At 42.7% G+C, this 16,835-nt stretch overlaps 1 protein-coding gene across 2 annotated transcripts; it reads left to right on the plus strand.

Moving 5' to 3' along the window:
* Positions 1–1,439: 1,439 nt before the first annotated feature.
* LOC142194490 (adenine phosphoribosyltransferase-like) lies at positions 1,440–16,478 on the plus strand. Of its 2 annotated transcripts, none has more exons than XM_075263643.1 (6): positions 1,440–1,571; positions 5,543–5,694; positions 6,731–6,824; positions 13,854–14,000; positions 14,788–14,883; positions 15,840–16,478. In XM_075263643.1, exons 1-6 carry the CDS (start codon positions 1,565–1,567, stop codon positions 15,995–15,997), a joined length of 654 nt encoding a protein of 217 aa, XP_075119744.1. In that variant the 5' UTR covers positions 1,440–1,564; the 3' UTR covers positions 15,998–16,478. The 2 variants fall into 2 exon arrangements, with proteins under 2 accessions (XP_075119744.1, XP_075119745.1); XM_075263644.1 differs by lacking the exon at positions 1,440–1,571 and adding an exon at positions 1,763–1,863.
* Positions 16,479–16,835: the final 357 nt, after the last annotated feature.

Consider the following 16,835-nt stretch of genomic DNA (forward strand, 5'->3'; position numbering starts at 1 on the left):
GCAAAACAACAGACAAAATAGCATGGAACCAGGGAGGACCACAAGTCCCAGCAAAACACAGAAGAGAAGGCGAGGTCGGACGAGCAAGAGGTCAAGCCAGGAGATAAGATACCAAATCAAAAGACAAGGGATAGTCAAGATACAAGCCGGGTATACAAACCAAGTAAACAAACTGAAGACAAACAGACAGGGAATCTGACGGAACAGGAAACACAAAGTGAATGGCTGGCAAGGATCCATGCCTGGGTGGGGTTTAAATAGCAGCAGAGAACACACCTGATGGCTAATGACATGGAGACTGAAGGCAAGGAAAAGATGGTACTATTCCGTTATCGGGCCAGCAGCAGCGCATTTCAGCACCAGCTTTCGGGACAGCAGTTCAGTTCAGCAGCGGGAATTACAATGACATCCGAGGACTGCTGGCCCGATGCTTGTGCCCAGTAGCCAGTACATCAATGACCCCCCCTCCATCTCCTCCTCCTTCCAGTGCTGCCCCCCAGCTCTCCTTACATCTACCCCGTACCCTCTCCCCGCCACATGACTAAGCCGATGCTGGCCCGATGATAGAGGCCGTGCTTGTGTGTAGTAGGCAGTACATCGATCGATGCCCTCATCCTCCTCTTCCTTCCAGTGCTGCCCCCCAGCTCTTCTTACATCTGCCCCGTACCCTCTCCCTGTAATAGGCCTCACCGTAAATCTTGAGCAATGAATGCTACTAGATAGCCGCCGGACGCTGCAGAAAGTTTGTCCCTCCGGCTCGCTGTAGCTCACCGTTCCTATAGTCGGCGTGTTTCTTGTCAGGGCCTGGATTGAGCCCCGGTGTCTTTCCTTTCGGTCTCGGTACTAGCGCTGAGGTGAGGCCTAGTCGTGTGGCGGGGAGAGGGTACGGGGAAGATGTAAGGAGAGCTGGGGGGCAGCACTGGCAGGAGGAGAAGGATGGGGGAGGGGGGTCATCGATGTACTGGTTACTGGGCACAAGCATCGGGCCAGCAGTCCTCGGATGTCATTGTAATTCCCGCTGCTGAACTGCTGTCCCGAAAGCTGCTGCTGAACTGCGCTGCTGCTGGCCCGATAACGGAATAGTACCGAAAAGATTAACCCTTAATGACCTAAGCACACCCAATAGAACTCCTAACACGTCTCCCAGGGAGACGCCGCGCAGCAAGGAGACCGCGGCGACTCCGTATCCTGACATGATCTCTACAAATACCAATGATATGTATTACATAGGTATAGGACCGTAAACCCAAATGTATAACAGCATGCTGATAGTTTCCCTCTATGATCCAAAACACCCCTGACAATAAGGAGTTAAAACAAGGAACGCATTCCCTAGGAAAGTATTTGTTTTCTGCTGTTTTCTCTCTCAGCATCTCTATGGTCAGTCCAAAGGCCATTCGGTAGGCGTACACCATTCACACGCTTGTCACAAGGATATCAACAGTCTCCACAGTGTAGCCGCTTCCCCTTATAGTAGGGGATGAATTTAGCCTGGGATTGAGTTACATAACTGGAACAGCGAGGGAGCAGAGTTTGCATCTAGCCAAACTTTTAACATTTCAATATGCCAGGTAAGATGAAAACTCCTCTGTCTCTGTGCAAAGAGTGCATGCGGTGCAGCGGCTACATGCTATCTATGGCACAGGCTGCAGAATTTAGTGTAGGGCGAAGCTGCGAACATGCCCCATACACTGTATGCTGTGCCAAACTACATATGTGTATATGTCACTGAATACGAAGCTCCTAGGCAGCAGAGAAAGTCCTGACATTTCCTGCCTGCATTTTCCATATGCTGCAAAAACAACCTTCCTGACAGTACTGTGTGTATATAGTCTGTGGGCCTCAATAGGGGCTGAGACTGATGTGAGTGAATACAATTTGTGTATTGTGCGACCTAACCGTATGTAACAAGACATAAGTGTGGTGTTTCCTGAATGTAGCAATTGCATTGGGCATACAAGTAGCATGGGTTTATGTAACAATATGTAATATGTCTGATACGCTGTAGGAAGCTGTTTATAATCCTGCCATCACTGCATAGTAGCCACCCTAGTGTAGGCTATACTAACATGGTGCCCTCCTGATATGTTGGGACTATTGCTGTTCAACTATACGTTTTATAAGGGCATTGGTACAGTAAGTAATGTGTTTTACCTGGCTGCCATGTACGGAGTGGTGAATAAACCAAAGTTATTGTGTAGATACAGATGTTTAATTGCATTTGTTACTTTGCCTTTAAAAGACGAAGCCATTAATACTTATATTTCCCTATATTGTAAGGCATGGTCATTGTCTGTGGCATGTGGTTGTATCCATGGGAAAGTGTGACTATCTGCCATGATAAATGGGAACTACATGTGCACCTTCTGCTAGGCAGTGACTTAGGGTTGTGGGGTTGGTGTTGACCGTGTGTACTTGTATAACATGGGACGTATCTACATATTACTATCTGCCTTTAGTAGCACATCAGTTTACATTATCTCACACTGCAATATCCACAAGAAAAGCAATTGTGAGTATGACACTCAGTATAAAAGGAATATACTACACATCCAGTTTGGGTCAATAAACTTGTCATAATTTTATTTATTACATCATACACATATATAAAAGATGGACATTAGAAGGGGAATCTACAAATACAAACTGACTGGGTAAAAGTGAAGTGCAGCAGATGGTATGTGGTCCCTTTAAGTATTTACATACAATGGAATACACATGGATTAAGCTAATGCCAGAAAGGAGCTCAGCATTGGAGTCCTTTATACACCGTGTGTGGACATTATATGCACATAGCAATAGTATCAATAGCCGCTGAGGTATATATCATGAGTGGCCACTAAGTCAGGAGGTGACACCTCCTGACGAAGGCTGCATAGCCGAAACGCGCGTCAGGTACTGGGGAGTGAGTGCCTGTCCTGATTTGTATACCTCCTATTGGCAACATGGGTAAGCCACAGTGCTATTAAACCTGTATATAGTGGTATAGGATACATGTGAACCTATGTTGTTATAGTCACCAATGTGTGAGTATCAATGCTATCACTTTATGGATAGGAGACATACATTGGACCACATGGTAACTTTAAACTTCTAGCACTTTCTTTGAGCTGTTGTGGTAATGTGTATAACTTAGTGGCCACTCATGATATATACCTCAGCGGCTATTGATATTATTGCTATGTGTATATAATGTCCACACACGGTGTATAAAGGACTCCAATGCTGAGCTCCTTTATGGCATTAGCTTAATCCATGTGCATTCCATTGTATGTAAATACTTAAAGGGACCACATACCATCTGTGCACTTCACTTTTACCCAGTCAGTTTGTATTTGTAGATTCCCCTTCTAATGTCCATCTTTTATATATGTGTATGATGTAATAAATAAAATTATAACAAGTTTATTGACCCAAACTGGATGTGTAGTGTATTTCTTTTATACTAAGTGTCATACTCACGATTGCTTTTCTTGTGGATATTTATGTGTATGGTGAGGACACAGATTTCTTTAGGGCTTGGTATAGTTTAAAGGAACCCATAATAATAATAAATTTTATTTATATAGCGCCAACATATTCCGCAGCACTGTACAACTTGTAGGGTTCAGATACAGACAGATACAAAACAAAGAACGTCATTTCACACACTGGGATTGAGGGCCCTGCTCACAAGAGCTTACAATCTATGAGGTAGAGGGGATGACACAAGAGGTAGAAGGGGCGGTATTGCTTATACAGTGTTCAGACAATTTTGTAATAGAGGTTGCAGCCATTACACAAACAAAGCTTTATGGGCTGTCACTAGTAGTGTCCTTTAACATGTGGATAGAGCATGGACCAATATGTTAGGCTGAAAAGGCATCAAGAACGGAAGGGTTTGCATTAGGAATTGTGATAGGCCTGTCTGAAAAGATGCGTCTTTAGTTTGTGTTTGAAGCTGTAGAAATTGGGAGTTAATCTGATTATCCGGGGTAGAGCATTCCAGAGAAGTGGTGCAGCTCAGGAGAAGTCTTGTATACGAGCGTGGGAGGTTCTGATAATAGAGGATGTAAGTGTTAGGTCATTGAGTGAGCGAAGAACACATGTTGGGCGGTAGACAGAGATGAGGGAGGATATGTAGGGAGGTGCGGCATTATGGAGAGCCTTGTGGATGAGGGTGATAACTTTATATTTTATTCTATATTGAATAGGCAGCCAATGTAGCGACTGGCACAGACCGGAGGCATCGCTGTAGTGTCTAGCCTGATAGATGAGCCTGGCCGCTGCATTCAGAATAGATTGTAGAGGGGAGAGTTTAGTAAGGGGAAGACCGATTAGTAAGGAGTTACAGTAGTCAAGGCGAGAATGAATCAGAGAGACAATAAGTGTCTTTAGTGTATCTCTGGTAAGGAAAGGGCGTATTCTGGAGATGTTTTTGAGGTGGAGGTGACATGAACGTGCGAGTGATTCAATATGAGGGGTGAAGGAAAGGTCTGCGTCAAACATGACCCCGAGGCAGCGGGCCTGCTGCCTAGGAGTTATAGTATGGCCTGAGACTGCAATGGATATATCAGGGACAGATCTATTAGATGGTGGAAATAGTAGTAGTTCAGTCAGAGAGATTTAGTTTCAGATAGAGCGAGGACATGATATTAGAGACAGCAGACCGCATTTATGCATATATTTTAGGTTGCTTATTTTTGGTTGCCTACCTTTGAATTATCTCACACTGCTAGTCAGGTTGGTCTATGTCAGGTTATATGTAACCAACAGCAAGTTGTAGACCCACAACGTCACCAAACTTAGGCTTAAAATCACTCCTAAGGGCATTGCCTAAGGCCTCGTTCACATCTACGTTGGTATTCTGTTTGGGGGAGTTCGCATGAGGACCCCCCTGTATGGAATACCAAATGCATTTGCAAGCGCTGTGCAGTAAAAGCACACGGACCCCATAGACTATAATGGGGTCCATGTGCTTGCTGCCAGATCTCCGCAGGGATCATGCAGAGAGGAAAGTACTTCACAATCTACTTTCCTCTCCACATGTTCAGTGCGGAGAACACGCGGCAAGCACACAGACCCCATTATAGTCGATGGGGTCCGTGTGCTTTTACTGCACAGCGCTTGCAAATGCGTTTGGTAGTCCATTCGTGGGGTCCCCATGCGGACTCCTCGAACGGATTACCAAACGTAGATGTGAACGAGGGGTAAGTGATCCCCTGGTATTCACCCTTATCCCATGTACAGGAACCTGGATTTCACTGTAGGGAGACTACCAGGTCATGACCTCTGGGAATGGTACCGATGTTGGTATCAGCAGACCAGGCAGGTTTGGGCTATGAAGAAGGGCACCAAGAAAGCAAGCACAGAGGGTGACTACAGACTAACATCTAAGCAGACAGAATAAACCATGGGTGTTCAGGACGGATATCGGATAAAGACACAGAATAATTTTGGTAGTTGTAGGCTCCCTTTCATCTGTTAATCCAAATTTATGGATCAGTTCCAATAAGGATAAGCTGGACATAAGAGCTAAGAACTAAAATATATTTTCTATCAGTTGGAGGCTGCAACTCATCACGTGTCCACTTGGACCTGTACGAGGCCCCAGAGAAGAGAACCCATGGCTGGTATCTATCATTAATGGCTCCTAATGAAAAAGGAGCAAACTATGCTTGGCTGGACCCATCCAGACTCTACTGCCATCCGCAGGTTAGTCTTATCCCATATATACTGCAGATACAGTAGGTAATTTAAGAGGCTTGGTTGTATATATCTAATTGGAATACTATACAATATACTGGTAAACTAAGGAGCAGAATACAGTTGGGACACATGACTTTACATGCTTGTCTGGAATTGAAAACCCAAATGCCACATTTTGAGCTGTAAGATCGGTCTAGTAGTCAGTGAAGACTAGATATAAAACTCACCCCTCAATCTAGAGGACCCAGCAAGAGACCCTTCTTCTTCAGGTATATCTAAAAACAATTTCTGAAGGCTACATATTTATGTACAGAGGGACACATAGGAATAGAATTCTAGGAGGGAGGGTGAAAGAAGGTTATTGGTTATTGTTACATACAAATAAACAATTCATCAGTTTGCAATGTTCTTATCAGTTCACAGAATGTCTTTTATGGCTGTCTCAGTTCAGTGATTTCTGTAGGATGCCATGAACCCATGAGACAGATTCATCCCTTTCTGCAATGTTTGAAGCAGGGTCATAAACTTGTACTCATAAATCCGTCTCTCTTTCCTGGATTTAAAATTCCCTCTTAAAACCAAAATTTTCATGTCATTGGTGATATTATGATCTTCATTGCTGAAATGTTTTGACACGGGAAGGTCCATTCTTTGTTCTCTAATTGTATGGTGATGTGAGTTAATCCGCATTCTAAGCTGCTGTCTGGTCTCTCCAACATACAGATTTTCAGTGGAACACTTGGTGTGCATTATTAAACACACTACATTGGGTGTGTTACAGGTGAACGTACCTGGGAATTTATATTCCCTGTTAGAATTATGGTATATACTTGGTATATACTGGGAATAATACTGAATTACAGTTTAGATGAGTATTGGTATTCCTTGCAGCTGCTGTAGGGACTAGGGAGTATTACAGGCAATGTTTTTTTGGGAAAAGGGTTACAACAAGGCTGTTCTGGGGGAGAGAAAATGTACACATATATATACAATGAAAAGGTATCTCAATATTATTCATTCCAGGTTTCAATCTTTTACACAGGCCCTGCATGATTGCATTGAAGATCTTCTACAACCCTTTAAGAATGACCAGATTGACATTGTTGCTGGGATTGACGCCATGGGATTCATTCTAGGTAAAACCTTACAAAGTGAAAATCACATTTCTGTTATATTGCCAGTCAATTTACTTGAATACACTTGCCATGAACTTGAATATACCGAGGCTAGGTTCACACTTGTGCTGTGTGCTCCATCGTTCGTATCCATCTCAAATGACAAAGAGTCTGCCCGCTGACACTAAAGACTATATTGGGATTCACTGGGTGTTTGGCAAAACTTTTCTCTCTGACGATTTTCAGCGGAATCTGCAACGGAGTCTCTTACAGCGACTCCAACGTAGATGTGAATGAAGCCTAAAGTAATGACCGGTAATTCCCAAGGAATCATTGCCTATAATGTACTTACAAACTAGTCCATGATACAATCGAGCAATTTGAAGCAGCAGCAAAAAACACTTTAATCCTGCCATTGTACCTTATAATGCTCATGGCCTTGAGCACAGTGCTGTACTTTGTAGGCAGAATCTGTTTCATTTTGTTGTAATTCCCTCTTTTTATATGTAAAGGAAGCAAGAGTGCACTAGGGGCGCGTTTACAGCGGCTGAGCATTGCCGCAACATCATTCATTGGCTCCTTCCCCCTCACATACAGAAAGACGTCACAGAGCTACCCCCGCCTGCTCCCAGTTCCCAAAGTGTGAAGCGCACTATATGGCGCATGCGCATCTCACGTCACACCTGGAAGACAAGGACTGAAGGATTTAAAAACATGTTAAAAATCTCTGGTCTCTCAACCTCTGTTAAAAACTTCTGGTACTCAATATTAGTGAATATCCCCATATCCCTGGTGGTCTAGGGATCAGCTTCCTGATTCCTCCCTGTACTGATCTTGGAGATGAGTGTTTGGAGGAGACAGAGAGGACAGCTGTAATGTGGAGTTCACACGGTTATATTTCCCTAGTAAAGGATGGATCCCAAACTGTACAGTTCTGATTTCTTTACTACATGTTTTCATTGTAAAAGCACACCCCTCCTTCCGAACATCCATTCACTTCACAACAGAATTTGTCAACAAAGTCTGTCTCAGGTCCCTGCCAACTCCACAGGGCCCTCACCCAAAAATGTGTTCACACGGCCCGCAACTGTTTAGTCATCTTACCCTGAATACCAAGTGGCTATCCCTCACACAGCCCAGGCCCTGTCCTCTGCAGCCCTATTATTCCTGTTTCAGGCCTTCTTTCTATCAGTCTGACTCTGTTCTCAGCTCAGTAGAACAACAGGTTCTCCAGGTCTGTTCCATGTTCCACCTCTAACACCAACATTGTGGCATGGCGGCCATCACCACATGACAATACCATCGTCAGCTTCACTACACAATGGCCTGGCGCCTAAAAGGATGTGTTACTATACATGTCACTTGTATGCTAAGGGCCATTATATTGCTAACCTGTACCATTGGTTTCAGAAGACGTTTTAAAGGAGTTGTCTGCGTTTGACCAAAAATCAGTCAAAAAAAGATAAATGGAATAAAAATAATAAATGAACCGTTCCTTACTTGTTAAATCCTCTGCTATTCCAGTTCATTCTAAAATATCGGCCGAAGTAAATCAATCAAAAGCTAATGTAGGAAAGAGAAAAGTCTAGTAGGCACGACCAAATCTATCACACACTGTGAGCGACTGTGATGAACTGAATCTTTTGGCTCCCCAGCTTAGTTATAAGTGGTCACTAACTTTTCAGATAACTTATTCTCATGTCATAGAGCATAGGAATCCAGACAAACATGTAATGGACTTTACTTAAAAATAGTGACTGCTTTATTTGCAGTCCAGTGTTCCTGGATCTCCTATTACTATGGTCACTTGGGCTTTTCTCACCTATTTGCTATTGTACAGTTACTCCTGGCAGAATTTCATTTAAATAAACCAGTAGTATCAGTAATGGATAGGGGAGAGGGCAGACTACTCCTTATTGTACATAGCCTGAGAGACAAATATAAAATGTATTTCAGCCATTATATGATTAGAAGCAGCAGAAAAAATTGATAGGACATTATGTATGAAGACTTATACAGTCATAGAACAGCCCGCCCTGCAAGCCCCTGCACATATTTCAGCTTTTCATGAAACCTCCGAACCCTTAAAGCAATGTAAATATAGGACAGTAATACCAAATTTATTAAAAATAAGGAAACTAATAGTTAATTTCAAGACTGCACTTATGGCAGTGTTTCCTGATACCCAGAAACCGCTGTAATATTTTTGAGAAGCCATTACCAGTTCCATGATCATTCTTTCCGCCACCACTCAGATTTATCATTGGGTTTAATGTGAGCAATATCAATCTCAATATCAATCTCAATATCAATCTCAATCCTTACACACTACACTTCGTAGACGACGTCAGACGAGGAAAAAAAACAAAACAAAAAAACATATACAAGATCATTCATCCAAATTTAATGAGCAACATGGAAGAGGAGAAAACCCACATGGTGAGCTGCAACACTTGCTATATGTTTACAGATCTGTCGGACCATAAAGCCAACTTCACCTGTATGAAATGTAAACTAGTGGCCCTTTTAGAAGAAAAAGTGCAGAGGTTGGAAGAAAGAATAGTGACGTTGAGAAGCGTCAAAGAAAGTGAGGTCTTCATTGATGAAGCTGAAGCAAGCCTCCAGAACACAGTAGGGGATGAAAGTGCTAGAGAGCCTACAGTTGCAGAGACTGTTGCAAGTCCCCCGAATACAGTAAGGGAAGAATACTTGAGAGAACCTACAGAGGCAGAAAACTGGACACTTGTGACCAAGAGATGCAAATGGATCACAAGGCCATCACCACTCACACAGCTAAGTAACCGATATGAAACTCTCATGCAGGCGGATGAAAATGACAAAAATAACCTATCAGCAAAAGAAGAAACAAAGGTCACCCAGAGACAATTGGGAGCAACAAGAAATGGTGTTGCAAGGAAGAAAAGAAGAGTAGTGGTTATGGGAGACTCACTGCTAAGAGGCACAGAGGCAGCTGTCTGCAGGCCAGACTTAACCGCACGAGAAGTATGCTGCCTCCCAGGAGCAAAAATCAAGGATGTGGCCGATAGGATACCAAGCCTCCTCAGCTCCAAGGACGACTACCCATTCCTACTGATACATGTGGGTACAAACGACACGGCAAAAAATGATTTAGCAACTATCTATAAAGACTTTGAAAATTTGGGGAAGACAGTGAAGGAACTGGATGCGCAGGTAGTATTCTCATCAATCCTCCCAGTTGATGGTCATGGCATCAGGAGATGGAATAGAATACTAGAGGTAAACACCTGGCTTCGACAGTGGTGCCGAGAGCAAGGATTTGGATTTTTGGACCATGGCGTGACTTACCTCTACGATGGACTCCTTGCTAGAGACGGGATACATCTCACAAAACCTGGGAAAAACATATTTGCCAGAAGACTTGCCACACTCATCAGAAGGGCTTTAAACTAGAAGAAGAGGGGATGGGAAGAAAAAAGAAAGACAAGAACATGCAGCTAAAAGACATACTAAACAAGGTTATTAGATGTGGTAAAGAGGACCCAAGACAGGATACTCAGAAGGAAATTACGAGAAAGGATACAACAGAGCACAATCTGAAATGTTTTTACACAAACGCACAAAGCATGGGAAACAAACAAGGAGAACTAGAGCTGATGATACACAAGGAAAACTATGACGTCATCGGCATCACAGAAACCTGGTGGAACGACATGCATGATTGGAACATACAGATGGAAGGATACAACTTATTCAAAAAGAATAGAACTAATAAAAGAGGGGGTGGAGTTGCATTGTATGTTAAAAAAGAACACATCTCCACAGAAATTACAGTTTTACAGAATGATAATCTACTGGAAATTATTTGGGTAGTAATTCAAGGGAAAAACAATGATAAGGACATCATACTAGGCGTTTATTACAGACCACCAGGACAGACAGAAGACATGGATGAGATTTTTTCACAGCAAATGACCACGCTCTCAAAGAAACATGAAATAGTGATCATGGGAGACTTCAATTACCCTGACATTCATTGGGAAACCCACACAGCCAAGAGTAAAGGCTCCATCAAATTTTTATCCTCTCTAGCAGACAACTTCATTGCCCAGCTAGTAGAAGAAAACACGAGAGGAACATCCATTTTGGACCTAGTCCTAACCAACAAAGAGCACATGGTTGAGGGACTACGGGTAGCAGGGACACTGGGATTCAGCGATCATGCTATACTTGAGTTTGGGGTTGCAAGAAGAAGAAGACCTGAGAAGACACAGACTTCAAGGCTCGACTTTAGCAGGGCAGACTTCAAGAGCCTGAAGGCAAGGGTTAGCAGAATTCCATGGTGCAAAATTCTTAAGCACAAAAATGCACATGAAGGGTGGGAAATCTTCCGTAGGGAAATCATTAAAGCACAGGAACTAACAATACCTAGAAGGAAGAAAAATGGGAAGCACCTAAAAATATCAGGATGGATGACCAAAAAATTACATAACCTGCTAAAAAGGAAAAAGGAAACATACAAAAAGTGGAAGATGGGAACTATACCTAAGGAAGAGTACACAGCAGTCTGCAGACTCTGCAAGACAAGCATCAAAGGAGCTAAGGCTGAACACGAATTGAAGCTTGCAAAAGAGGCAAAGAGTAAGGTAAAGGGATTTTGGGGATATGTTAAAAGCAAAAGAAAAGTGAAGGAGACCATTGGAGTCCTGAAGAATGACAAAGGAGAAACAGTTAACATGGTGGAACAGCAGGTGGAGCTACTAAATTCATATTTTGTATCCGTCTTCTCCCAAGAAACTAATGGAAATATCGACATTAATGGTGATGGAGATGAGGGGAAGGAGGACTCCAAGCTGACTATAAGCGAAGGTCTAGTAAGAGAGCACTTAGCCAAGTTACAGGAAACCAAGTCCCCAGGACCAGATGATTTACACCCTAGAGTCCTGAAAGAGATAGCAGAGGAAATAACAGAACCCCTTGCTATAATCTTCGGTAAGTCATGGGAAACAGGAGTGGTCCCTTTAGATTGGAAAAGGGCAAATGTTGTCCCCATCTACAAAAAGGGGAAAAGGGACGATCCAGGAAATTACAGGCCGGTAAGTCTGACCTCGATAGCAGGAAAAATCTTTGAGCAAATTGTCAAGGAACATTTACTTCGGTACCTGGATGGGAAGGCATTAATTAACCAGAGCCAGCACGGCTTTATGACCAATAAATCTTGTCAGACTAACCTGATTTCCTTCTACAACAAAATTACTGAATGGTTGGACCAAGGGAATGCCGTGGACATAGTATATCTTGACTTCAGTAAGGCATTTGATAAAGTATCACATAACCTTCTTATTGAAAAAATGATTAAGTATGGCTTTGACAAAAAATCAGTTAGGTGGATTCACAACTGGCTTAATGATCGGGCACAACGAGTAATACGAAATGGCTACACATCGAACTGGAAGAAAGTCAAAAGCGGGGTGCCGCAGGGCTCTGTTCTGGGCCCAGTACTTTTTAATATCTTTATAAATGATCTGGACGATGGAATTATTGGGGAACTCATAAAATTTGCAGATGATACGAAGATAGGAGGAATAGCCAACACTAGAGAGGAGAGAGAATGTATTCAAAAGGACTTAGACACACTGGAACAATGGGCTGAGGCCAACAAAATGGTATTTAACAGGGAGAAATGCAAAGTTCTACATCTGGGTAACAGAAATGTAAAAAACATATATAGTATGGGAGGAATAGAACTAAGTGATAGCATAGGGGAAAAGGACTTGGGCATAATAGTAGATCACAAATTCAACATGAGCCAACAGTGCGGTGCTGCTGCAAAAAAGGCTAATAAAATTCTGGGATGTATTAAGACAAGCATTGAATCTAGATCAAGAGAGGTCATTATTCCGCTGTACTCTTCCCTGGTCAGACCACACCTGGAATACTGTGTACAGTTCTGGGCGCCTCAATTCAAGAAAGACATCGATATATTGGAGCAAGTCCAGAGAAGAGCAACCAAAATGGTGGAAGGTCTGCAAACCATGTCCTATGAGGAGCGGCTAAAAGAACTGGGATTGTTTAGTTTGCAGAAGAGAAGGCTGAGGGGAGATTTAATAGCAGTCTACAAATATCTGAAAGGTAGTCACAGTGCAGAGGGATCTACCCTATTCTCATTAGCACAAGGAAGTACAAGAAGCAATGGGATGAAACTAAAGGGAAAGAGATACAGATTAGACATTAGGAAAAACTTTCTGACAGTGAGGGTAGTGAGAGAGTGGAATAGGCTGCCACGGGAGGTGGTGGGCGCTCCATCAATGGAAATCTTCAAGCGGAATCTGGATAAACATATAGCTGGGATGATTTAGGAAAACCTGCACTCGCAGGGGGTTGGACCCGATGGCCCTTGAGGTCCCTTCCAACTCTACCATAAGATAAGATAAGACACTTAGCTCCCCCTAGTGGCTGCCATTTTACTCAGTGGATCTGTGATCAAAAAAAAGTCTAATATCATTAACACTTAAATATCCTATTTTTTGTGTATTTTCTATACAGTTAGAAAATGGGTGTTGTCTCCTCTAGAAGTAGAGTGTGACCCCTTGTCATGGTTACTGACTGAGACCCAGTTCACATCTGCGTTTGGGTTTCCACGAGCATGTATTCCTCTGTGGTTGCATCTCCTGATTTTATTTGCCTTGGCAGCAGCTGCCTGGCACTGGTAGCTAAAATTAACTTTACTGTTAACCAATATCCCTGAGTCTTTTTGTTTTCGTTGGAAATTTTATTCAGTACTGAATATTTAACCTTACTTTTATGCCTTTTCTCTGCCCAAACATCCTTTACATAGCCGAGTATCATCTGCAGATAATGAAATTCTGCTCTGTAAATCCAGATCATTAATAAACATATTAAAGAGAAGGGGACTCCATACTGACCCCTGTGGCACCCCACTGGTGACCGTGGCCCAGTCTGACTATGTAACATTAATAACAATCATCCGTTTCGTATCACCGAGACAGTTGTTAACCCATTGTCTTTAACATGTGACCCTTATTTATGTAAGTCTTTCTTCCCTGACAGGAGCTGGCATAGCCGCACATTTAGGCAAAGGATTTTTAGCCATCCGGAAAGCTGGGCACCTGTGCGTTAAGACGTATAGCCAGCCATATGTCGACTACTCTGGAAAAGAAAAAAACATGGAGATCCGGACTGATGCCATTAAACCAGGTAAGAGATAAGGAATAGTAAAGCAGCAGTACAAATAGCTTAAACCTTAAAGGGGTCCCTAGGAATTTCACTCTTTGGTGTCCGCCACCACGGTCCGGAAGTCCTTTGCCGCACGGGACTGTGGCTCGCTATGTGGATCTTTAGCCTAAAGCTGATCACAAGTCATCCTGCTGTGTGGCTCCCCAGTGGTCAGCTGTAATCTGTGGTCTGGAGAAATACAGCATTTCAAGGGGCTTATCACGTGGGTTGTTTAAAGGGAACCTGTCAGGTCAATATTCCTTTTATACCTGCGGACTCATCTCTGGTGCTCGTCCAGTTGTTCATGCTTGCCAGGGACATAAACCTTGGCCTCACTGTACTTGTGCCCAAAGCCCGTGTAGTGACGCCAAGATGTAATTTTCCAAGCTTCATTGAACAATTTTGCAGACGCCACATGTACAGATACTAGGTAAATATAAACTCTCCGGTTCATAAGAACCTGTGTGTGGTTTAGTGTCCCAAATCAAGCTGACAGATCCTCTTTAAATAGATGTGCCAGAGACTCCAAAAAGAGGAAGAGACCCCCTGTAGCTACTCTCCACTCAACTGGAGTTCTAATGAGGAAAATTCCTTGTTTTTATGTCAGAATTCCCTACTCGGGTATTTAGTAGTGGATATTTAGTATGTTCTGTATACAGTAACTATAAAAAATCCAAATCTGAATGTCTCAGACCTGAGCTCCAGATAATTGTAAGTGCACCTCGGAGTTTAGTAACAGGCATGTCATGTCCCGGAGTTGTGTTTCTAGGTCTGCGCATCTTACTAGTGGATCAGTGGATTGAGACAGGAGGAACTATGAGAGCGGCTATTAAACTGGTGGAAGATCAAGGTGGGATTGTTGCAGGTAAGAACCAAAATGTGAGGGGTTAAGTGTGTTTGAGGTTTTTTTTCTGCACCATGTAAGATGCTTGCGCTGAACATTTGCACTTAGATGGACAATCTATGCTGTATGTGTTATATAGTAGATGCTGTCACTGTCTATAATGGCAGTATAATGGGGCTAATTAAAGGGGTTTTCCAGGACTAAAATATGGATGACGTATCCTTAGATCAGTGGGAGTCCAATACCTTGGACCTCCACAGATCAGCTGATCAAAGTGGCAGGCCATGTGACATCACATTCATAAGTCACAAGGCCTGTTTATAGTTCAGTCCCATTCAACTGAATAGGATTAAGCAGCCATACCAGTCATAGCCTCTATATATCTGAACGCTGCAGTTTCTTCAAACAGCTGATCAGTGGGGATGGCAGGTATAGGACTTCTTTCCCCAATCTGATATTAATGATCTATCCTAAGACTAGGCCTTTAATATCATAGTCTTGGAAAACCCTTTTAGGCTGAGGCCCCACGTTGCAGAATCGCAGCTTTTCTTGTTGCAGATTTTGCTGCATTTTTTTAGCCAAAGCCAAGAATGGCTACAAAAGGAATGGGAAATATATAGGACGTTCTTATATTTCTGATTGCTGCTCAATCTACTCCTGGCATTGGCTGAAGAAAATGCAGCAAAATCTGCATTAAAGAAAGCTGCATTTCCACAACATGGAGCCTCAGCCTTAAGGTGTTTATACCCATTCGATAATTGTCAGCTTACTGCAATTCTTCCAAACTCAACCCGAACCCATGCACACTCTAGTTGGCTGAGTGTATATGTGTGCACAATGAGAAGAAGGGTATAAGCCACTATGACACCTCTGGTGGAGGCTTTAGAACATGTTAAAATCCAACATGACCATCCCTTGTTACGGGAAGAAGCCCCAATACTCTAGTTGCTGGGTTAACCACAGTCTTTCTCATATAGGAATTGCTACCATTTGCATTGAAGACAGTGATGGAGGCAAATGGGTAAGAGAGAACTACAAATGTTCTGACTGTGTGCCGGAGGACATGAGGAGCCAGTTTAATGGACACTTCTTGGAGAGCTTTCACGCCTTCCATAACCAACAGAACAATAACTGATATTCTCCCTGCTGCCATAGTAAACCATTGTATCTGCATTAATCTGCATGAATTGTTCCATGTTATATTTCAGTCTCTATTCCAATAACATCCTATATACTATAGACCTGACTATAGGTAGCTACTATACAAGAGCAGTATAATGTGTAGACTGCAGGATACCTGCTGCTTCATGAAGGACGGATGGATGTGACCCATACACTGTAATATGCTGCCATACTGGTGTATTGTAAGATTTCCTGATGTCCAGCATCTTGTCACACTACCGCAACATTACAAGGAGGCTAAAGAGATGGGAGCAGGTCAGTAGACAAATCTATGTAGAGTGGATTCACTACTGGAAAGTCACTTCGCCAGTCTGATACTGCCATAAAGCAAACTGCTGTCAAGTGGATTCCATTGTATATTCTATGTAACAAAGTATCAATATCCCTAAATAAATAGTGAAATATTGTTTCAAATAAACAAATGTATAAATCTGTGCAATTCATTCATTCATGGAATCTGTAGACAATATCATGCGTTTGGGGTCTGGCAGATCTTTGCTTGAGAGTTTCTCTATGTAATGTCGAAAGCGTCTGCAAGACTCATCTCCTCTTGTTTTATTGAAATGGGACCAAGTGATAGATCTTGGGGAGGTAACATTTCACCTTGTGGAGACATCCCATCCATATTAGCTTTCCTTCAGGAGAGGAAAAAAGCTACTTATTGATGGTATTTACCCTATAGGTTAACCCTTTAAGAGACCTTGCAAATTGAATAAGAATATCAGCCAAACCAGAAGCTTTCTTTATCTCCTGGAAAAGATTCTGGTTTGGCTGATATCGTTAAACATGTT

Source organism: Leptodactylus fuscus, chromosome 2, assembly GCF_031893055.1.
Source record: "Leptodactylus fuscus isolate aLepFus1 chromosome 2, aLepFus1.hap2, whole genome shotgun sequence".
Classification (NCBI taxonomy): domain Eukaryota; kingdom Metazoa; phylum Chordata; class Amphibia; order Anura; family Leptodactylidae; genus Leptodactylus; species Leptodactylus fuscus.